Below are 23,467 nucleotides of genomic sequence, written 5' to 3' on the forward strand. Positions count from 1 at the left end.
AGGAGTTCAATCCACTGTTTTGTGTTTTTTGTATTTTAAAATTTTACTTATTTCTTTATTTATTTTACTAACAAAATAGAAATATCTTTTATTGCCCCACAGTGGGGAAATCCCAGTGTCACAGCAGCAAGTTCAGTGTGAGTATTTATATTTACACAAAGGTAAAACAACAGTATCAACAAAAACAATATTCAATAAGTGAGGACAACATTTACAACACGAGAAAATAATACTGTGCATGAAAAACACCATACTCTGTATACAAGCCTTTAAATGATTTAATTTTCCATTTTATTTTAAATCTGTAAGAGGCTTGCTATCCAAGTAATATATCTTAGAAGAATAATTCCACATTTAAAAAATATAAACATAATTTTAAAAAAGCCATTCCACCAAATGTATTATAATTTTGTACAGTATTAATTCAATGTAAAACACATCTTTAAATGAAAATTATATAAATGTTATTATTTTCCCTTTAATACATGATGCTAAAAAAATGTGAAAAAGACATTAGAAAAAAAAACATGTTGATCTTGTTATTAAACAGATAATTTTCTAGATTCATTATTCTTTCTGAATTCACTGTAAAATTTCAGAAAAAGTCATATCTCTGCAAACTGGTTATATTTAAAGGTTGAAAACAAACACAGTCTATTACAATGTCTTAACTTTATTTCTTATCAATCAAATTCAAAATAAATGAATCCAGTTTTATTTGACTGGATTTTACACAAGACATGCCACATTGAAAAACGGAAAATATTTTAAATGTTTTATTGTCAGTTTTCTATGTCACAAAAATCTGGTAAACGTTAGATCCAAAATTAATGAACCCCACATTGGAGAAATTTTGACAGTTCTGCAGTTTGATCTTAAAATGGATCAAATTTGGGTTGTTGTTTATTCCCTGAGAATAAAGTGTTGGGATTACACACAGAATACAACCCAAACAGCAGCACACACACACAAAAAAACAACAAACATTTTAGTTAATTTGGCTCAGGTTGCAGATATTCATGGCGTAGTGGAGCTGTAGTTTAGCTCAAAACGATTCATACCCATGGCAGATTTATGCTTAAAGTTGTCTTTTAATTTTACCAAAATGTTGTTGTTTTTTTCACTGGCATTGATAATAATGTTTCAGAGTAACCAAGCCAGAGTCTCTGACAGAAAATCAGAGGGGGGAATCAGGGTGACAACTTGGACTTAGAAAAATTTAAACTCTAAATCCACCAGGTTATGAAACGTTTCAGGCTTATTTGTAGTTTTCCTTAAATTGTACAAAAATATAGTGCAAAGAGAAAGCAGTTTCGATATTAATACAATCAGAAGGTCAAAGGCACTGTATTTTATTTAGTAAAAAAATTAACTTTAAATGTAAAAACCCTTGCAACCAAATTCCATCCAGTGGCATATTAATGATATGGAAGACAAAATTTTAGTAAAAATTATTACTTGTTTCACAGCTTAGTAAAAAAATGTGTAGTGATGATACTTTAGTTCTTTCTTTAGCCCTGATGAAGCTTTTAGCTGCTGCGGTGACCCAGAAACGGATCCAAGAAGGCTTTATGTCTTCTGAATTCTGTCAAAGTTCAAACTAAAGGAGCGATTTCGAGCTGCTCAGAGATTCTTCCTGGCACAGATAAAATTTAAAAAAGATATATCAATACCTGTTATTGACAAGGAAAATTATTTAAAAATTTCAGCTGCAAGAAAAATTAAAATGCTTAAGTACGCTAAAGGTGGTAATATTACCTGGGCTTAAAGTTGCAGTATGTAACTTTAACAAAAATGTGTTTCTTCCATATTTATTAAAACTGTCTCCATTTTGTGACAGAATGTTATAAGACAGATAATCTATGGAAAAAATCAAGCTCCTCCACCTCCTTCCAGTGGTCTGCAAAAATGGCACTGCTCCTGGTCAAAAACAACCAATCATAGACAGGAGGAAGGTCTTAGCGTGTCAATCAACCTCATGTACGCGCTGCTAAGTGTACTGTAACTTACCGTTACAGTAAAATCAATTATCTACAGTCATCAGTGGCCATGCTAACTAGCCTTAGCATTTGTATCAGGCTATGTTGTGGTGAGGGGGCAGCGTTCAAATGGGGGAGACGAACATGAGAGTGATTGACAGCGCTAAGACCCTCCTCCTGGATCTGATTGGTTGTTTCAGACTTAGTGGTGTATTTTTTCAGTTAGTACTGGGAGAACTGGTAGAAGGGAGAAGAGCTCAAGTTTTTCTCAGATTATGTGTCTTAAACTGTCACAACAAATATGTAATAACATATATTTTTTTTATAACTGCAGCTTACTCAGTTGACATTAATTTATTAAAATAAAAAAAAACAGGCAGTAGATTAGTTGATATTTAAATGAAGTAGTGGTTGCATACATAGGATAATGTGTAGATATTTTTTTAACTCACTTTACCTCCTCTCTGATGGGAACTTGTGTTTTTCCTACCATACACACACACAAAAAAAGATTAGTGCAAAATCAAAATTTTTCAATAAAAAAAACTGTAGTTAGCTTACCTGTGATAGACAAAGACAGCAATCATTATCAAAATGGATGCAGCATCTACTGAAATCCATAATGTTATATAAACAGAAGGTGCCTGAAACATACAAACCAGGGTCACAGAGGTCAGAAAGAGGTGGTACAAAACAGAACCGTGAAAGTCTCGGATGATCAGTTGATAATTAAGCAATAAAACAAGCAGCCACTGTTACTGCATGTGTGCACATCACTCACCATGGTCCAGTCAGGCTGCTCCATTTTGCTGAACACCTGGCAGTTGTTAGTAGTGACTGAACTGGCTCCTGCACACCACAGCAGAGAGAACATCCAGCGCTCATTGACCACATGCAGGTTCACTTTAATGCCTTTATTTCGAAGGTTCCTGTCGGATATAAACTCAGCATGAGGTACAAAAGAACATTCAGGTCTGTGATATTGTAAACACATAAAGGCAGCAGATGGGTTATACCATAAACTAGGAATAAATTCAAAGCAAGAACCATAAATGCCCATACTGTGTGTGTATTTAAGTAAATGTATGTTTGTAACTGTGTGTAAATGAATGAACCAGCTGGAATATTTAAACCATCTGCTTAACACTGTGTGAGCAGTTTTTGCACCGTGACAGTGCTTATTATCCTGCTGTTGCTATGGGGAGGAGTGTTTGGTCTGCAGCACAGTGTAGGTGGATGGTTCATGTCACAGTAGCATCAGCTTGAATACCAGCAGCACCCAAGCTTGTCTTCAACAATAACCCAAATCAGCCCTCAGGTGTTGAATTTTGATAATATTGTATTGCTTATTGCAAATGGAATTTAAAAGCGGAGTTAAATACTTTATCTTAATCTGACATTTGAAATTGTTTGATGATGTGAAACCTTTCAACAAGGGATATTGTTGAAAGCAAGCAAAATCCTGTTTTACAGCATTGTACATTTCCGATTGTCTTTAAAATGCTTCAAATTGGCATGTCTATATATCACTTGGTCTTTTAGTGTTTTAAATATTTCTGTAAATACGTTAGAAAAATGCAAAGAAAACCACCAGGAACTAACCCAAAATAGGCATGGTCATGTATTTTATTACAGCCTTTTGTGAAAATTACCTTTTTTTAGGTTTTAACACTTAAACTTAAGGAAACTTTAGAATAAGAACCTACAAAATTAGCTTATTAATCAAAACATTACATCGTTTTGTTGTTTTATTGTTTATAGATCAACTCTGAAAGTATAAGTTGATATAATTAGTTGACCTCTCTCAGGTTTAGCCTGCAGTCTGCTGCTTTACAAAAATGCCTCTTGCACTGCGTCACCTGTAGTATAAATACAGCATTACCTTAATAACAGTCTTGATTGATGAAACTTAAGCTTCCACAACATGGCTGTGTTTTCGCAACTATCAATTGCCATAGTTGTCTGACTCATAAGTGAGGAAAGAGTAGCTGCTTTACTCTACGCCGACAGCAATTAGAGGTTTGCCTGGAATCTCATTAGAAGGGCTAATAAACTCTACGTACAGTATGATAAAAAGTTTTGCAGCTTTGAAGTCATAGCTATTGCGTTAGCAATTTTGTCATCATAAACAACATTGATACCAGATAGTGGGTGTGTGGCTTTTAACAACCAAATGTTACAGTCAATCACCAGTCATTGTTTCCATCATCAGTTTAATGTGGACTAAATCACACTCAATGAATTTTGGTTCATAGTATTTTATTTCTGGACTCTTTAAACTATGGTTTGCCCTGACAACACTAGTCTTACCACACCTAATTCAGAGTGGATTTGCAGTATTGGATAGACTCACACTGCCGTCCAAGCAAGGCGACTTTCATCACCTATTCCATAAAAAAGTTCCTTGCAAACTTTGCATGTATTTAAATCTAAACTTCTTACCAAAAGATTGATTAATATTGTATCAGTCTTTTACAAACCTTTTTTTTAAACATCTGACAAAAGTTAAGGATGTACTGAAATACTGAACTAACCTTCCTTGGCCAGAAGAGGGCAGTAGCCATCGTCTCTGTCAGGTTTGGTTTACGTTAGATCCAAATGAAGGCAAAATGAAGATGAAATGGATTTGTAGAAATTGAGACTTAATAGTCCTTGTGATGCTTTAGAATAAAAGAAACTGTTTGTATACCCTGGAAGATGAACTTTAGCAAATTCTAAGATTGCGTTAAAGAGACCAGAAATTCTTATTTCAGTTCTGTCTCTTCTCAGCTAGCTCTTAAAGTCAGCAGGTGGATTTCCTCAGCCATGAACCACACGCTGCAAAATCACAAAACGTCTAAGCGAAGCAAGTCATGACTTTAAGAAGAGTGAAGCTCTTTTAGAAATAGTCGTCTCATCAGTGGCAATACTTAAAATTGGTCAAATGGGTATTTGCCCCAGGGTATCTATCAACAGGGCGCACAAGCACAATAAGTTAAACTTACAAATGTAAACACGATCAATAATAAGTTTTGTTATATAAATGCGAAAAACCAGTGTCACGAAGGAATGCAGCGGTTAATGTTTTTGCTGCATCAAAACACTTCCAAAAAGTCCGTGAACTGTTTCAATTCATGAACTCCTTTAAACATGTTGCAACACTGTTTTTCATTCCTAAGTAAATGTTTTATGACTGCTCATCCGTTTAACAACACCCCAGAAGGTTCAGGACACTATTCGACTGTATCCCCTTGAGCCAAGTTTCACAGGTAAAGCACTAGCACCTTGTCCAGACATGTTTCTACTCATTACACTACTGTGCATTCCAACCCCAATAAAAACAGTATCTGCAGACAATCTAAGTGTTTTTTGTTTTTTTTTGTCGGTTTTGATCTAGTTCTTAGGTCTTACCTGATTTTATCCGTGTTAAGTTGACTGTGTCTAACATTAAGGTGAGTCCCATTTTGTTTATCCATCTCTGATGTCTCTGTAATGTTGTACACATGGGTGAAGTTTGAAGTCTTCTTCACATATTCTCTGTTTTGTGGTGGAAGCCAGTAGATCTAGAACAAGACAAGGATTTAAAATCCTGCAAAACGAAATGTTTTCAAACTCGTAAGGACATTTACCAATTTGTGGCTGATGTTTGAATTCAAGATCTCTTTCACAGTGTCCTCAGTGTCATTACTGCCATTACAATACAAGTCAAATATAATGGAAATATTGTGCCGTTTGGCAAGTTTTAGAAGCTGCCTCAGTGTAGGAATAGTCTGCGTTTCAGCCGTCTCTCTCTGGCTTTTGTTGAGCAGGTGAACAGTTTGAAACGGATCGTTCTGGAAAGACAGAATAATTTAGTGTTTTTTGCTTGTTTTAAAAATTCAAACTTGTAGCGAGGCTCACAAACGAAGACAGCACTCACCTCTATGAACCATTTCCCTGCATTTAGAGACTGCAGCTCACTAATGTCCACCTGATTGCCAGAAGAAACACTCTGTGTAACGTTTGTTGTTCTTTTGAGGAATTCGCCCTTGTTGTCGTGCATCAGAAAGGGAATTCTGTCTTTGCTAAATGAACAAACAATATTTATTGACACCCCTGTAAATGCTTCATTTTTATCTGCCATTTTTCTCACAAAAGCATTGATGATCAATTACAATAGTAATATTAAAGGGCAAAATTAATACAAATGATAAACAATTTCACCCTACCTGAGCTGCACATCAGTCTCAAATACTTTTACTTTGCACTCTGTTGCACTCCTTTCAAAGGACATCATGGTGTTCTCTGGTGCCAGCTGAACACAATCAGAACATATGAGTGAGAAACTTTTTTGCAGAAACTACCCTGAGGCTGTGAGAGTACACAAAACTCAGTGAACTATATTATTGTTGATCTAGCAGCAGAGCATCCCAACACAGCTGCAGATGCAGGCCATATGGGGCCCCTCATATGACTTGCAACGGTGCAACACTTTCAAAAATAAGAATTTAATGCCATGTTGTTACTCAACACACTTCAAGATTTATTCTTAAATACAAAACATGTTTCAATTTACTGCACTTCTTTCCATACAGGTTGTTTATTTTTAAGTTTTTGTCTTGTTAAACAAGATGCTCACCATTGGTGCTCCTCTGTGGCCCCAGAGGTCTGGTTTAGTTAAATTTATTTCCTTTATGTCGATCAAACAGGGTGAGTGGATGAGCAGGGGACACAGATAGATGAATGCCGACAAAATAAGGAACAGTCCTGCAATCAGGAACTTTGATCCTGGAAAGAAAACAAAACAATCAGCTGTTTATGCTGAGTAGGTTTGTGTATTGTTTCACACTATCATCTTTAGAGGGTTGAAGGACTAGCAGCAGGATGTCAGCATTGATTTCATCTTTGGAATATTCTGTCTTCACCACTTTTCACTAAAGTCAATTATTGGGAAAGACAAACTATATATAATGTATGAGTGACATCAAGTAGTCAATTAATTATTAGCTGCATTACTCAAAAAGTAGGTTGACATAAATGTTTCCATTTTGGCTTTTACTTTTATAAATAAAGACATTTCACTGTCTTTATTGTTTGTTTTAAACTTGACATTAGACTGAAATACTTAGAAAGCTGATTATTTAAATGTAAATCATTAAAATTCACAGAGGGGTTTTGTTGTTCTTTTTTTCCCCCAGTCTGTAAATGAAACCACAATCTTTTTAAAAGCTACTTGCTTGTTAAATTAAATGTTTAAGTAAAATGAAATGTTTTGTTTTTAAAACATTCCATTTCAAACCAAATCCATTTCTAAACTGTAGATGAGTTTAAGCCAACTAATCGTTCTGAATTTTAGAGAAAAAACACAGAAATCCACAACGCTTGCTAAAGGTTTTAGCGTTTTTTTTTATAGAGTCAACCTCTTCAGATCTCGAGCTGCAGTGAAAGTTTTTCCAAATAATTTTATGGCAATTTGCTCATCTGCTCCTGAAGACGAGCTTTGTTTGTCACGGAGAGATTGTTCGTTGGAAAACCTGCTAAACGTGTATAAAGTGGTAGCTGTTTGTTCATCAGTTAATCTCCATGAAAAAATGTAAAATGTCATGTTTTTGACAAATTGTCAAAAAAAAACAACACTTTTTAAAATCTCATCTTACAGGTTAAAGGAGGTACTGTCCTATGTTGCGCAATGCCTCATGTTTACCTTGGCTCCTGATGTCACTTTTGGCTCAGCATCAGAATGAAACTGTGACACAGATTTCTGTTTTTTACCATTGTACTTGTAACTGACTCAAGCAGCCATTACTGTGTTGTTTGTCATAGTTGAAAAGGGTTTGTCCATTGAAAAGTTGGTTTACTAATGTGCTAGGAAATTAAAACAGCTGTCCAACTTTCTTTCTCATTCTGGTAAAAAATAAAGAAATGTAACAATAATAAGCGAGTAAAAGCATTGGGATGAAGAATACCAAACTGTTGTTGTAATTTTTTTATGACTATACATATGGATTAAGTAGAAAAACAAACTCAAATGTATTTTGAACTGAAAAGTATTATTCCTTTAAAAATAAACACCCAAATTTGTCTTTAATTTTTGTAAAGAAAGACAGAAGCTATAAAAGATTTCAGTATTGCTGTTAGAGAACATTAATTTCCTTTTCTTACAGTCATTTTGAACTATAAGTTTTGCTCTAATGTGTAATAACAAAGCAGATCTGAAATGCATTTTCACCTTATCTGGCTCTAAATGTTGCGTAATGTCCTCACAGTCTTTCACATGAGTAGTCACTTCATGATTCATAGCTATTACAAATTATTTAATGACTAATCCTGCAACTGAATTTGTGTCTGACAAAATCCGTCTATGCAACGGTGAGGATGAATGTGTTTATATATTGACAGGGATGTGCAACTCACTTTTTTGGATCTGGTTGAAGGTCCAGAAGACCAACCAGCTCAGCAGGGTCACGGCTCCAACAGCACCGAACTGTAAGAAAGGAGCCGTGTACTGCAAAGAGAGAACAAAAAAATAAGGTCAGATTGGAGTCTGGAGTTAAACCTCTACATTGTGCTTGGCAATAAAAACTATTTCCATAATTTAGTGAGAAATGGAAAATGTAAATGACTATAATAAAGGTAGGCTTTAAAATTCAACGAGACAGACATTACATATGCCCTTTAGGCTTTTTAGAAGGTGAAGAAAAAAACTGCAAACTGAAGTGTGAAGTCGATTAGCATTTTCTGGTCATACCCAAACATATTTGCATTTTTAAAACAGTATGTACAAATTACAGTAATTTCAAACTTGGTAGTTTTTCACCCCTTTTGAACACAGTCTTAAAATGAAAATCTGTACTGCAGTTCCTTCTTTGTTTGTATTGTTTGATAAACTTCCAAGTTAAAAGTGTAGCATTAAGTTTATAAAAACATTCATATAAAAACAGAGAAAACATGCTAGTGTCTGCAGCTTTGAGTTCATCTGAAGACATAAAACTACTACAACTAACTGCATATCCGTTCAGTCTGACTGATTTCTATCAAAGAAGACTGTATACTGGAAATGAATCAAACTTCAATCACGTTTTAGTTTAGAGGTGTGCATATTTATGCAACCAAGTTATTGTAGAGTTTTTATATCGGTATCAAACTAATTTTTCTGTCGAATTTTACAGGATATATGGCACATTAAAATGTGGAAAAAGTTACGAAACAATCATTGAGCCAATTTTTCAAGTGTCATAAACATAAAATAATAAAAGGGTGCTTAGAGAGTCAAGAAACATTGCATTACTTCTCTTATGTTAATGTAGTACCAGTAACAACAGGTTTTGTAAAAAATGACAAAGAAATAAAAATCTTGATCAGGTGAATCCCCAACTTTTACGATCCACTGTACCTGGAGTGAAAGAGGAACAATATCCCATCTATCTCGCTGTAATAGGGTGATTAATGAAATCATAGTAACGATGAGTAACACTCCGAAACATATCAAAACCTGCATATCAGAAAAGAAAATGTGATAGTTAGTGCTGTGATTAAATCTGATACTCTATGTTGAACAAGTGAAGGTTTATTTTACCTTGTGGATCCAGTGCAAGTCAAGTTTTTCTTGCAAGACAACTTGGACAAGTGCAAAAAGCTGCAATCAAGTTAAAATGTTTAAGTTTAGACAAAAACAGTTGAAGAAATCCAGTTTTATTCAATTTGATATGATGCTTCTCACCAGCAGCAGAACGCAGTAGCTGGCAAGCAGGGCAGAAATGCTCATTACCACCATGAAATAGTTCTTGTGCTTGTAAAGATAGGAGAAGAAGAGCCTGATAATAGAACAGAAGAGATTAGAACTCGGGTAACAGAGTAAAAGTCACAACTAAAAACAAAAAAGCAAGAGTGGATGCTTGGTTTCCTGTTGTGATCACTCACGTATTAATATCATCTCGGTCGCTGTAGAAGACCAGCCAAATGTAAAGCCAGCAGACAGAAATTAGGGCCCCAACAGTGACCATTATGCACCAGCAAGTTGAGCGCTGTGGAAAAAATATCATAAGATTGATTTTATTAGGTTTCTAGATAAAAACGATGCAGGTCATGCAGGTAAATGGAGTGAAAGATTTCAAACATTCTCTTCTTGTTGATTTTGTGCTCCTTATCATGACAGCTCATCAAAAACAAACCCTTTATATTTTCTCAGGTAAACACACCTGCACTTTTACAATGGAAATGATGGAACATCGTCATCCTCCTTCTCTTTGTACTCCAGGTAAATCTATCAAAGCCTGTCAAGGCTTGTAAGTTTATACATTTTTTTTGGCACAAACTGGTACCATCAATCATCACATCTTCATCTCCTTTTTATTAGTGTTTTAGCACTCTATGACAAGCAAAACAGACAGTTTTTAATTTAAAATATGATTAACAGGAGACAAACGTATTTGTAATATTTTTATTTGAAGTTTTCACCCTATTGTAGACTATTAATCTGTGATTACTGGGAATAAAAGTTCTGCTCAATACTTTAAGTTAGCCTTAACATTAATAAAACAGTGAAAGTCTGTTAATTTACAGAGGTGCAACTCAATATTTTGGAATATAACTAAAAGGTTTACTTCACTTATTTAAAAATTCAAAAGGGGAAAGCCATACAAACATGACATGCAGATTCTTTATATTTCAAGCTTTTACTTCTGTAGCGTTTTTATTAAAAACCCAATAATTTGTTCAGCAAACAATTAGAATATTACCATAAATGAAATAAAATAAAGGAGACTGTTTACAGAGTGCTGTATAAAAGTATATCAATGGGAAGTTAAGTGGAAGGAAAAATGTGGTTAAAAAAAGACAAATACCAAGGAAACAGCTAATTTAAAAAATGATTGATGGAGTTTCAGGACAGATGCATCAGTTATGGACTTTCTAGCTGGATTAAGTGGTTCAAGATCCACCACAAACAGACACATCCATGAAACAGGCTGTTGCATTCTTTGAGTTATACCGCTCCTGAACGAGAGACAATGTCACAAAACCGACTCAACTACTGCACAGAGGTCCAAATGTAAGATTTAAAGAAATCATTGTCCTGGACACAGAATTCAAGCTGCATCATGTTCAACAGGACATTTCCTACTTAGACATTTGATCTGCTGGCTTTAATCCACTTGTTTTACCAAGAACACTTTATGTTTCCGTCTTCTGTCAAGCTTTATGCTGATTTTGTTTTCCAGCAGGAGTTAGCAGTTGCCCACACTGCCAAAGATGCCAATACCTGTTGTAACTATTACTGTCCTTGATCGGCTAGCAATGGAGTATTATCAACAGAAAGATGAAACACCAGACCTAACAATGCAGAAAAGCTGCTGTTGAAACAACCTGGGCTTCCTCACCACTCCAGCAGAGCCCCAGGCCTCCATGCTATGTTGCATCAATGCAGTAATTTATGCCAAAGCAGCCTGAAACTGCAGAGTTTTCATTAGCTATAAGCCAAAAGCAAATTCAAGAGATACAAGAACATGAAATATATCAGTGTGAATTTGACTGTGGGGCAGCTGTTGCTCAACGGGAAGTGTAGCTGCTTCGGATCTTGAATCTGTGGCTTTGATTCCAGCTTCTTCCTTGTGCCACATTTTAATGTGGCCCTGGGCAAGGCACTTGAAGCCAAGTTATCCACTGGTCTATGTATTGCGGTATAAACATGTCTCGGTTTGTGCATGCAACAAGGTGAACGTGTCTCTTGTGTAAAGAACTTTGAGTGGTTGGTAGAGAAAGTTAAAAATATTAATAAATACATCCGTTCATCATTTCATTTTTTTAATTGAATTACTGTTGATTGATCTTCTCAATTGGCTAATAATTAATTGATAAGCAGTCATTTAATCAAAAACCCGAGTTTTGTCTTGTATTAAGAGGTCAGACCTTCCTTCCATAATATAAAGGGCTAATTTTTCACAGCATGCTAATGTAGCTCCATCACGCAGAACCTCGGCTGAAAGAGAATCAAGTGTTGATTTCAAAATAAAACCGCATAAAGTGCATCATGTATCCCATACCAGACTGGACCGTTTCACTTTTCCATTCTGGTATGCCGTTGCCATTTTTATTCCTATTTCAACTGACTCCTCTGAAAGCTGCAGTACACAGCTTACATAAAAATCATGTTTTTTTACATACATGTTAAAACTGTTGCCATATTGTGACAGTTTGTGATGAAAGAGATAATCTGTGAAAAGATCAATCTTCACCCTGAACTAGTGTTGCTGTCCTGTAGTTCAGGGTGAACTACACCGCTCCCGACCAAAAACAACCAATCAGAGCCAGGAGGAGGGTGTTAATGCTGTCAATCAATCTCATGTTCATTGCTAATGGTGGAGAAACAACTTAATGTAACTGGAGGAAGAGGAGGCAGGGATGAGCAGCGCCACATGGGGGGTGATTGACAGCAATAAGACCTGGCACTGATTGGTTGTTTCTAATTAGCACTGGGAGCTGAAAGAAGGTGGAGGAACTTGATTTTTTTCCAGGCTATCTGTCTCATACCATATTTAATCAAATATGTAAAAAATATATTTTTATAAAAGTTACATACTGCAGCTTTAAGGATGACCAATGGCGCCTTCTTCTGGATGGTGGGAAACTACAACACTAAGAAACTAAATTGCTTGGAATTCATTTTAATCTGATAAACCATTGATAGACAATTAATTAAATGTTTTTATGGAACTCACCTTGTTCTCATTGCCCCTCTGATTCTCCAGATTGCAGCTAAGGAAAGCTCTGCTGAAATCTCTGCAACATCTGCCCAGGGCCATAGCAGCTTTTTAAATTCACAGTGAAGAAAATGCCTGGAGGAGGATGGAGGAACTCTTATAATCCTTTCTGTGGACACAGAAAAGAAAGGCTAGTCTCATTCATCTCCAAGCTCATGGAGCAATGAGGGAGGGGATAGAAAGCAAATGAGGCAGAGGTTCTTAGGATGCTAAGGCAATTTCTCAAAGGAGTCTGTGTACAAAAGAGGGTATAGTCACTAGTCTACAATGGCCAACACCATGGGGTATTGAGCACTGCACAGTCCGTCCCGGGAGAGAACTCCAGCTTTTTGCAGCACAAATGGTCACAGTGACAGGCACAGCCAAGCACCAATAGCCTAGGAAGGAAACAAACTCCCAGTGAGTAAAAAGCTGCAAGCAGAGAACAGCTGGACCTGAAAAACAACTAAAAGTGTTTAAGGGATTATGCTGTCCATCACCTGCTTTCTGGAAATGGGTCGTATAACAAGATAGTCAACATGTTGGGACTCAACAACTTTCAGTTGTGCCAGGTTTCGGTTGCCCGCACTCAGCAAGGACATGGGAAACGGTTCTGTCACTTGTGTCACTCCAAGATGAGTTATTTAGGGCATCAGTTGTGAAAACTACTGTTTTACGACCCGTTTCTCGCTAGACCTGATTTGACCTGAGATTCTGCCAGTTTCCTTATCACTTGAGTGATTTTCGTTTTTACAGTTAAAGCCCTCAGGGTCTTCACCTGAGGCTTCAAAGTTAGCTGATAGATTCAAGAGAAGAAAGAAAAATCTTAATGTTGCATGCAGCTCCAAACAAGGTTGAAGCCTTACTGGTGGTTTATGACATTTAATTACTTCAAAAGCACATTTCATTCATCATAGCATTGAAATCCACACCTCACCACTGGAAAAGTTGAAACACGTATAAGATGTGTGTAACTAATCATTTTACAATGTCTCCATTTATATACTAGTTTAGGTTTATGCCAAGTAAACCTATTAACAGACAATACACATTAAATGTAAATAACAATAATAATAATACTTTATTGATCCCCTAAATGGGGGAAATTTTATATATATATTTTTAAATATATTTTTAAGAATTAAATATTAATTCACACGGCACGATTCTTTGACCCGATTTTTCCCTTACGACAATCTTAGAACGTTCGGCGTTCTAAGATTTTGGTTTGCGATAATCGTAACCGATCATCCCGCAGTGCGTGGTGTCCAGCCAATGGACACGAGCCGATGCCCACGCACGGTACGATGAAACCCCGTTGTAGCACCTTTTCCCTCTTTATAGGGGGTGCCAGTATAAAACAATGTTTAAACATGTTGCTTCGTGGAAAAAACAAAGTGCCACACTAACTACTAACTGCTGTGTGACTACAGTAACTTACTAACTGGGATTATTTGTATGTAAACGCAGCGGATGCGCGCGCAACTTGACTGTGGAAAGCGTCGCTGGTTCACTGGTTGCCATGGCTACCCGGATTTATCTGGCTGTTTTAAGACAAGCTAGCATGTTTTCAGCGTACTTACAACTGCGTGGTAAAATAAGTAATGCTACCAGATCGACATTAGTTACCCATTGGTGACCAGTGAGTGGATAAATGTCGACAGAAAATGGCTCAAATTTAAGTGGCCGGACATTGTTACTATTAAAGCAATTTTGTACACGGTAAGCTCATCAGCTCTCAATGAGAAGTGTCGAGTTCCTCTAAATAAGACAGACATATTCATGATGAGCAAGAGCACCGGAGTAGGGTTACTAAAATATAAGTTTTCATTAAAGAAAAAAAAACAAAAGACCTGAATTCATATTTAGCTTGCAAAGGACAAATTAACAACCATCTCTTCATATTTTGGTCACAATTAACGATTAGCATTAACATCAAAATTACTGGCAAAATGAAACGCATTCAAATTTGCTGTAATAAAAGCACTTATGTTTACACTTAACATTATTATTGTTTTTATTTATTTTAAAATGACATAGACATTAAAAAACTCTGCTACAAATAATTTGGAGGATTAGAGTTAATGGGGACTTGTTGGGGCAGGTCTGCATACCAAGTGGAACCACAAAGTCTTGAACCTAAGCTGAAAGTAGAGCAAGTACTATAGTATATTTAAGACTAACCACTTCGTCAGTTTATGACACGGTAACAAAAGGAGACAAATATGTGATCGTTACGTGAGAACAATACTTTCTTTGTTAGAACAGTCACTCATTTACGAATTTAAGAGTTCATTTGTTCTGCAAAATTACTTTCTTCCATGCCGTTTATGTTGGGGAAAAAGAAAACAAAAATAGTCACCTTCTGGCAGAGTAAATTATCACATGTAGAAACAACTTGCAATTTGTCTCACAAAGTTTTCTTTATGTCTTCATCATGCAACCTGTACTTAAAGAACTGTGGATTTCTAAATGAGCGTAGAAATCCACAGTTCTCTCCAACATAACCTGATGTTAGAGAGTCAGGTTTATACTGCTGGATAGATGAAACGAGGTTTAACAAAACAACTTCTCCCTTAAAATAAATGTGAAATTTTTCTTTGTTCTTTCTTGTATTGCTGCAAAGGAGTTTATAGTGATAAGAATTGTGATAGAAACCTGATAACATAGTTTGGTTTGTTGCCGTTTTTGCTTGAAACATTTTTCTTCTCCACTATTAATACTTGAGAATGTCAATAAATATAAATATACTTGAAAAATGAATACATAAAATTATATTGGGTTGCTTAGAGCAACAAATAGAGCATCTAATCCAGTGGAGCCCAAAGTCAGTCCTGGAGGGCCGGCATCCTGCATGTTTTAGTTCTCTCCCTGGTTTAATGCACCTGGATCAAATGATGGCTCGTTAGAAGCCCTGAGAAGAACACTGACATGCTGAAAAGGTATTTGGTACCACCAAGGAGAGAACTAAAACATGCAGGATGCCGGCCCCCGAGGACCGACTTTAGGCACCACTGACCTAATCCAACTGGTGAAGGGGCCCATTTGATACAGACTGAGTTTTATTTTAAGAGACAAAATGTAAAATTATTTGTCGTTTTTTGTTTTGCTTTGTTTCTCTCTTTTTTTTTTAAACAAAAGGTTTTGTGGCTGTAGTAGATTTTTTTCAACAGTAGCTGTGTGGATAGGAGAGCAAAGGGAAAGACATGAAGCAAAAGATGTGTTGAGGATTGTACCCTGTGCATATATTTGTAATTTTGTGTTTTTATGATGTAAAGCACTTTAAACTACCTCATTCCTGAAATGTGCCATACAAATAAACTTTGCATGAATGATACATGGTGCACCTGATCTGTCACTGAGCAACATGGCAGCTAAATGTGTGTTTTTCTAAAAAGAAAAGAAAAGTGTAATGTGATGAATTTCTTAAAATTTTTCAACTTTAATTGGTATCACAATAAATGGCACAAAATAGATGAAAGTTTAAGGATTTGTTACCTATGCTTACTCAAGATGTCAATCTGTGCAGTTTTTCACCGAACATCTACAAATACTTCATATAGGTCAAAACATTTTAACTCTTCAATACCGGTGACCCATTTTTAGATTTCAGAGAGAAGCTTCATTGTTAGAAACCTTTTCAAATTCATTCACTGTTAAATTTTAACCTCCAGCAACTATTTCCTTCTTCGCATTACTTGGAAAACCCTTAACAATAAGGTCACCTTTTATTTATTTTAATTATTAACCATAAAAACTCCTTTTATACTTTTCCATCTAAAAAGCCTAAAAATACCAATAAAACCTACAATTCTAACATTTTGTGTCTGTTCATTTTTGCACTTTAATTAATTTTTTTTATTTGAGAAGTATTACTAGAGAACTCAACTAAATCTTATGTGTATTTTTATGTACAGATACAAATTTGTACATAAAATTTATATTTTATACATTTTATGTACATTTCTTTACATTCTTCTTCTTCTTTTTGTACTGTTCACTAGATTTTTTTTAGAAATGTATTAAATATTGTTCAGAGTTAAGTGTTTTGTGTTCACATAAATACAAAAAGATACATATAAAAGGAAAAAAAAAATAAGTGAGACCGATAAAACCTTTTGGCTTCAGCCTGTTAACTTGGCGAACCAATGTGCACACCTGATTAAAGGTCCTCTCCGCTGCATCATGGAGACAAACCCCTCTAATCTAACCACTTAACCATGCTTCTCAAAGAGGATTAAAAGCACGCGCAATGTTTCCACCTATCCCTGTATCAGTAAAGTGAAACCAGGAGTGACACACAGACCTTAAATCCGGCTCACAAACACGCGCTCGTCTTCGGTACCCGTCTCCGTTTTTCTCCTCTACATCTCCACTTCGCTTCTCGCATCTTTTTGTGGGCAGTATTGCTGCGTGGGCTGAATGAAAATTGGTCCTGATGAATGAGTGTGGGGCTCTGGTGGGAAGGAGATCAGAGAGTGAGACAGAGGGAGAGTGGGAGGAGCCTGTGTGCGCTCCGCAGGTATGCGCTCAAAACCCATTTAAGCATTTAGGTTTGTGAAAATGAAGTGCCGGTGTAAAAAAAAAAAAAGAAGAAGAATGGACCTATTTAATTTTAAATGTTGCTTTAAAAAAGCGACATTTACTTTAATGCAGCAAGAAAGTCATCGGTTCTAAACCCGACCTGATGTGGTTCTGCATTCAATGTCAATGCTTGGATTCTCTCCGGGTACTCGTACAAAAACATAACGTTAAGTTAGCTGGTTTGTCTACATTGTCCTTAGGTGTGTGTGAGTGTGTGTGCTTGGCTGCTTGTCCTGTGTGTCTCTTTATTGCCCAGTGATGGACTGGCGACCTGCCACACACATCAAAAACCACTGCTGTTCTTCTGTTAGACAGCTTACTGTACTGTAGATAAAATTCCTTTATAAAACACTAATGGGAAATTTTATTACTTGTACCAATTCAAGTCACTGTGAGTCACTCTTCAAACTGAATAAAGTTGTTGAATCAATTGGGTCACTGACCCAACAACTGCTAAAGGAAAAACCTTTGTTTCATTTTCTTTCTGAATGACACAAAGGTAAATGTGGTGGATAGGAGTAGCTCTGGATCACGTGGTGTTAGTAGTGATTGTAAATCACCTGTTGCTCACCTGGTGACTTTCGTGAGTGGGTGATGGGGGAGGTCTACTTTTTCCTGACCACTTTAAGCTTTTGTGACTTTTTGTCTTTGATCACTGTTTAAACCTGCGAATCAATTTTTATTCTGCTTTGGACACTGATGTTCTGCCTTGGATATTGACAATACTGATGAAAATAAAACCATCTTAACTGCAGCTTGGATTTACGTATTGATTAGCTGGTGCGTCAACAACGATTCCCCTATTCATTTTACTGTCTTTAATATTTGTCAGCAAAAAAATGGACAACGGAGTTTCTCGCACATGCTGCGGGATTTTGGCGTGCCTTCAATAAAGTTTAAGGATTTGCTGTTGCCTGGAAGTTTTCTTTTATTTTTGTCATGGTTCCTATGTGTGTATGTGAGAGTGTTAGTGATGCATCTTTTCCAGTGAGGATCATGGTGGAGAACCTGGGCCGTCTACACAGGTGGAGCTCATCAGTCTCATCAGAGTACTGGGAATAAAAGAGCCAGAGCCTTCACTCAGTGCTGGATGATTAGTGTTTACCGGTAGTCTCTCTGGCCCCCTCTTGTAGTTACCTGTCACAATCTGTTGACTATTTCCTGTGCATTTGCTTTATTTTAGTTTTATAGTTTCATATAGAAGTTCTATAGTCCTTGTATTTGCTGCCTCTAGGTTGTCTCACTTAGAATCAGTTCTGCTGTTTCTCCTCCTATGGATCTACCTGCAAGTTACCTGCCTGCCTGCTCTGCCGTTCATCATTCCTCAATCCTGCTTCACCAGACCCCTGGTTCCATCCTCCTCACACTAATCTGAGGATTCACCATCAACCATTCTCTACACGGGACCATGGCCATCCTTTCCTCCACGCCTCACTCTGAATCATTCTAAAGTAAGTTCTCTTTTATTTCATCCCTGATCAATTGTTTCTGTCCACCATTAATTCCACTCATTCCAGACGTCACCGATCTTGTGACCCTTTCCATTCTCCTGAAGGATCAAGATCTGTCAGTTTATTTCTTTGAAAATAAAACCAATTCCTTATTTGGACTCTGTTGATTCTGCATGTGGGTCAGAAGGTTAAATCCAAACATGTCAATTTTGGATTAAAATGAGTGGATCATCTGCTGCATCTGTTCTTGAGAAAACCTGAAACGGATAAAAGAACGATCGTTCTCACTGAGAAAACTCTCACACAAATTAAGTTGAAACATCCAAGCAGAGCGGAAAAAGCATACATGGAGGGTGTAATGTCTCTTAAAGAGTTGATGAAAGATAATTATTCACAAGTAAAATCACAGCTGGATGAGTTAACACACCTGTTCGATGATGCCAGTGTATTACATGAATCTCTGGTGCCTTTAATTCCACTTGATAAAGAAATTAAACTGATAGGATATAAGTTTTATTTATTTTTTGGGGGTGGGGAGAGAATATATATGTAGCATCCTGATCCACACTCCATTCCAGTTGATGGCGGTAATGCACATCAATAAGTTGCTTGCCAACCGCCATAAAAAAAGAAGAAACAAAATGCTTGGTTTTCAAGCATCACTAAATACAGTAAGGGGTTTATTGAGGATGTTGAAATATGGCTTTCTGAAACAAATAAATGCTCAAGCAGGCCATCCTCTGACATGTTACAGTCACAGGAAACTCTGTTAGGAGGAGTGAAGGTTCAACAGCAAGTGGAACCTCAATTATCTGTTAATCTCCAGCTTGACATTCAAGATGTGTTATCTGACAGTGTTTCAAATCAATGAAGCAGGTGAAGCTCCAAAGTATCAACTTCATCTACACGTCTCAGGGCAGAAGCTGAAATGGCTGCTTTGCTCACACGTCAAAATATGCTCGAAGAAAAACATGCTATTGAAGAACAAGAGGAACAACTGAGGAAAATCAAAGAACAGTTTCAACTTGAAGCAGAAATAGCTGCAACTGCTGCAAAAGTAAAAGTGCTGAAAACTGGATCTGCAGTGCAAAGCTCAGCTCCACGGAAATCTAATGGAATGGAATCATATTTTAAAACAAAAGGAAATGCTGTTGAAAATCTTAATGCAAATACTTTTGTTCCACAGACAAAGAGAAGTGCAGTTAATGACAATGCAGAGCTTCAAATAAAAACAGTGCAACAAAATGTGACAAAAAGTCTGCACCTCTTCTTCTTGGACCTTCTCATCTTGTAATAATCAATATCACATATGCCTCTGCAGCAAGCTGCTCTCTCAGCTACCAATGAAAATCTGTTATCCATCATGGAGAAACGAAATGAATTAACTTGCATGTTGGCTCGTCAACAAAGTTTCTCTTTGTTATCCTAAAGAGAAATTCAGTCTTTTGATGGCGATCCGCTTCATTTTCAGGCCTTTATGCGCTCATTTGAACAAATCATTGAATAAAAAGACTGGTGACCCTGAAGATTGCCTGCTTTACCTCGCACAGTACAGGGGGAAGCCCAATGAACTTGTCAAAAACAAATGTCTGATGGATATGTAAAAGCAAAGACTATGCTGTATAAACACTTTGGAAATGGACATTTTATAGCATCTGCTTATCTGAATAAAGTTCAATCGTGGCCATTGATTAAATCAGAAGACGGAAAAGCTCTTCAGGCAGACTGTTTGTTCTTACATGGATGTTGTAATGAGATGGAGGAGGTTCATGACCTTTGATTCCCCTATTCAGCTGCTCAGCGACCTTGTTTGACAGTCACTAATAGTAAAGAATGCAAAAATCTTTGTGCATTTCTCCAATGTTTTTGATAAATCTGGCAAATAAATAAATAAATGGATCAACAATTAATAAACTCAACAAGATACTGAAAGAACAGAGAGGAGGAAAACCCCATTCCTCTGAACAAAACTGGCCTAACATTTTTCTTTATTATGGCTACTTTTGTATAATATTCGGTGAATCATTTGCTTCTGTTTCTGCACAGGAACAACAGAGTGTTGAAAGCTGTAATATTAACTCAGGTAAGGGAAGAACCTAATGCTCATAGAAGCGGAAAAGTGAGTGAATTTCTTTTCTGGAATGGAGTTACGCATTAGCTGAATCTGTTCTTTTGTCCTGTGACTGGTGCTAGGCTACGTAGCAATTGCTCCTTCAGACCTCATTGCACATTGTCGCTATCTACAGGTGTTTGTTCATTTTCACAGCTGCTCCTTTCCTGGTTCATCTGTTTATTCTGCTCTACACTGCTTGATACTATTCTTGGTTTGCATTTAAACTTATTTAGCATTATATTCAGTTCACATCTCTGGATTTTCAGCCTTGAACGTTTTCTGTAAACTGCTTTTTGTCTATTAAATGCCTTTATTTATGCTCCTCTTCTGCCTACATTTGGTCTTCCTTTCGCGACAGAGGGAAATGATGAGTTTACCTTTATGCTAAAATAATTTAAAAAATACAGTTACAAAAGCTGATATGCAATTACATATTGTGTAAGTTATTTTTGCGGTAGACTAACTAGCAAAAGTAGAGAAGAGTCTGGGAATGAATGAATAAGCAGCAATAAATCATTAGAGATTTTAGAATTTTAAACAATTTGATCAAGAGTTGAAAATCACTAAGATTCAAAAGCTGGTTGCAGAAGAAGAGCCTAAAGCAGAACTGCATTCCCGATACATCTCAGGCTACAAAGATCTGCTTCATATCATAACTTTGGGTGTTTTTAAAAGTCCAGTATTTTGGAGTAATTATTCCCAAACTGATTTTATTCCAATGTACATATGCTGGTAAAAGGTGGACGTGCCATCAGATTCTACATTGCTGCTCTTCCTGTTTGACGTGTGCCACTCACAAACTGCTACAAAAAAATGTCTGTGCTCTCCAGGGTGTGCATGTCACTTTCATTGTTTTTATCAGGAAACTTTAACCATAAATCATGTCAGTCTTTTACTTTACTATTACCTTGGATTCCACTTGTGCTATCTAAATTAATACCAAAGGTGTTCAATGTCACCCTAGTCACATGATATTTCCTAAGGCAACATAAGTACAAAGTCATAAATTTCACCAGTTTTTTTTAAATGATAATCTAACAGAATTATTCTGTTTTTGTGATTAAATAACCCTCAACAGACAAAGAACCTAAATGTAGTGGAATCTGATCTGCTTTCAGTGTTATTCTAAGTTATTTTCTTACCTTCCTGATGAGTCAACTGTGCTATGCAGAAGTAATCCACCTGGGAAGGTTAACGTCTCAGACATTTTCTTCATTTGTGCAAAACGACTCTCACTGTGCTTCATTGGAGTTCCAATATCTTAAAGGGTACATATTACTCAAAATTCACATTTTGCACATTTTTGTACTTCCATTTGAGTTTCTACTGCTTCTACAAAAGAACCCCAGTACATAAAAAAACACAAAATTTTGGCAACATAAACTTTTTGGTAATAAGTTAATGTTTTTTGGTGTCTGGAAAATGACCTGTTTCAAAAACCTCCAGAATATAACATCACAAATAAGCATCTTATCTAGGAACTCCACCAAAGCATGGCCTGTCATTTAGCAACCTAAAGTAATTTCCAGCACATTTGGCAGCCATTTTACAGCCGTATGCAGTAAAACGGCTGCTGGAAAAGACAAGTGTTTTGTTGTTGACTTACCATTCAGTAACCACTTACTGCATCCTTCTTGGTTGTGCAGAAGGCTCTACATCTGCTTTTCAAAGATGTACTAAGCAATTGTAAATGTTGAATTTGGAGCCTGGCCAGCAGCAGCGTCTTTGGATTTAAAGTATTAAAAGAATGAGCTAAAACAGCTCATTCTGAAATAAACTCAGAATACGCAGAACTGACCAGACTGAAGTCTCATTATCTAAGAATAATTTTCAGCAAAAAAATAAAAAAATAAAAATAATGAACATGGTCAAGGAATGTAACTGTAGCTTTCTATGCTTTTTTATTTTTGTGTTTCTAGTTTTTCTTAGATTAGAGGTGGGAAGTAACGTTTCCCAACATTTCAGAAGGGTTCTGTTTCAGATATTCTTGATTCTTAAAGAATCTTCTGAAAATAGTTTTTTGTCATTCATTTTTCTTGTTTTAGAGCAACAAAGAACAAGAACACGAGTGCACCATCATCAACTTTATAATGTCATAAACTGGACATATATAATGTTGGAATAATATATAAATACGTAGGTAGGCCTCCCTCGATGTTAGAAAGGAGTGGGGTTTAAAAAAAAAGTTACATTTTTTTAGGTATTTTTAAATCTAAAATGTACCTCAGGCATAGTTAGATTTATATATACAGGTGTATGTGTGTGTGCATAGTTGGGGGTCCCACACTGGAATACGCTGAAGATATATTTATAAATAAATAAGCGAAACATCTTGTTTGAACAAAGCAAGTTTCATGTCAGAACTTGACAAGACTGGTTTTCTTTTGGCTGAGTGGCAGCTTTACGCCTACGTACACAAGAATTAAACCCTTGTAAAACTGAGGCAGTAAGAGTCCATTAAAGGTTTCCAGGTCATCATCAGTCCTTCACGGAAACGTTCCATAGAATAGCTGCAGAAATGAAAAGCAAACTTGAGATCACCTGCATTGTTTAGTTTGGAATCCAGGAACATCTAGCATTGTAATGTAAAAGTAAACCAACAATATTTTTTAAAAGGAACATCAATGAAGATGCATTCAAGACATT

The 23,467-nt window shown here is 36.4% G+C and overlaps 1 protein-coding gene across 4 annotated transcripts; it reads right to left on the reverse strand.

Moving 5' to 3' along the window:
• Nucleotides 1–131: 131 nt before the first annotated feature.
• gdpd2 (glycerophosphodiester phosphodiesterase domain containing 2) lies at nt 132–17,173 on the reverse strand. 4 transcript variants are annotated; one of them, XM_028009557.1, is made up of 17 exons: nt 16,980–17,173; nt 12,653–12,803; nt 9,858–9,961; nt 9,658–9,751; nt 9,514–9,573; nt 9,331–9,429; nt 8,352–8,442; nt 7,829–7,831; nt 6,577–6,725; nt 6,167–6,252; nt 5,878–6,022; nt 5,588–5,791; nt 5,370–5,521; nt 2,761–2,908; nt 2,541–2,623; nt 2,437–2,465; nt 132–1,636 (listed from the first exon to the last, which is right to left on the reverse strand). In XM_028009557.1, the coding sequence occupies exons 2-17, from the start codon at nt 12,734–12,736 to the stop codon at nt 1,596–1,598; spliced, it is 1,572 nt and encodes a 523-aa protein (XP_027865358.1). In that variant the 5' UTR covers nt 12,737–12,803; nt 16,980–17,173; the 3' UTR covers nt 132–1,595. The 4 variants fall into 4 exon arrangements, with proteins under 4 accessions (XP_027865358.1, XP_027865359.1, XP_027865361.1 ...); XM_028009558.1 differs by having other exon boundaries at nt 2,432–2,465; XM_028009560.1 differs by lacking the exon at nt 16,980–17,173 and adding an exon at nt 12,514–12,569 and having other exon boundaries at nt 12,653–12,764.
• Between the last annotated feature and the right edge of the window lie 6,294 nt (nt 17,174–23,467).

The sequence above is a fragment of the Xiphophorus couchianus genome, chromosome 23 (genome assembly GCF_001444195.1).
Source record: "Xiphophorus couchianus chromosome 23, X_couchianus-1.0, whole genome shotgun sequence".
NCBI classification, from domain to species: Eukaryota; Metazoa; Chordata; class Actinopteri; order Cyprinodontiformes; family Poeciliidae; genus Xiphophorus; species Xiphophorus couchianus.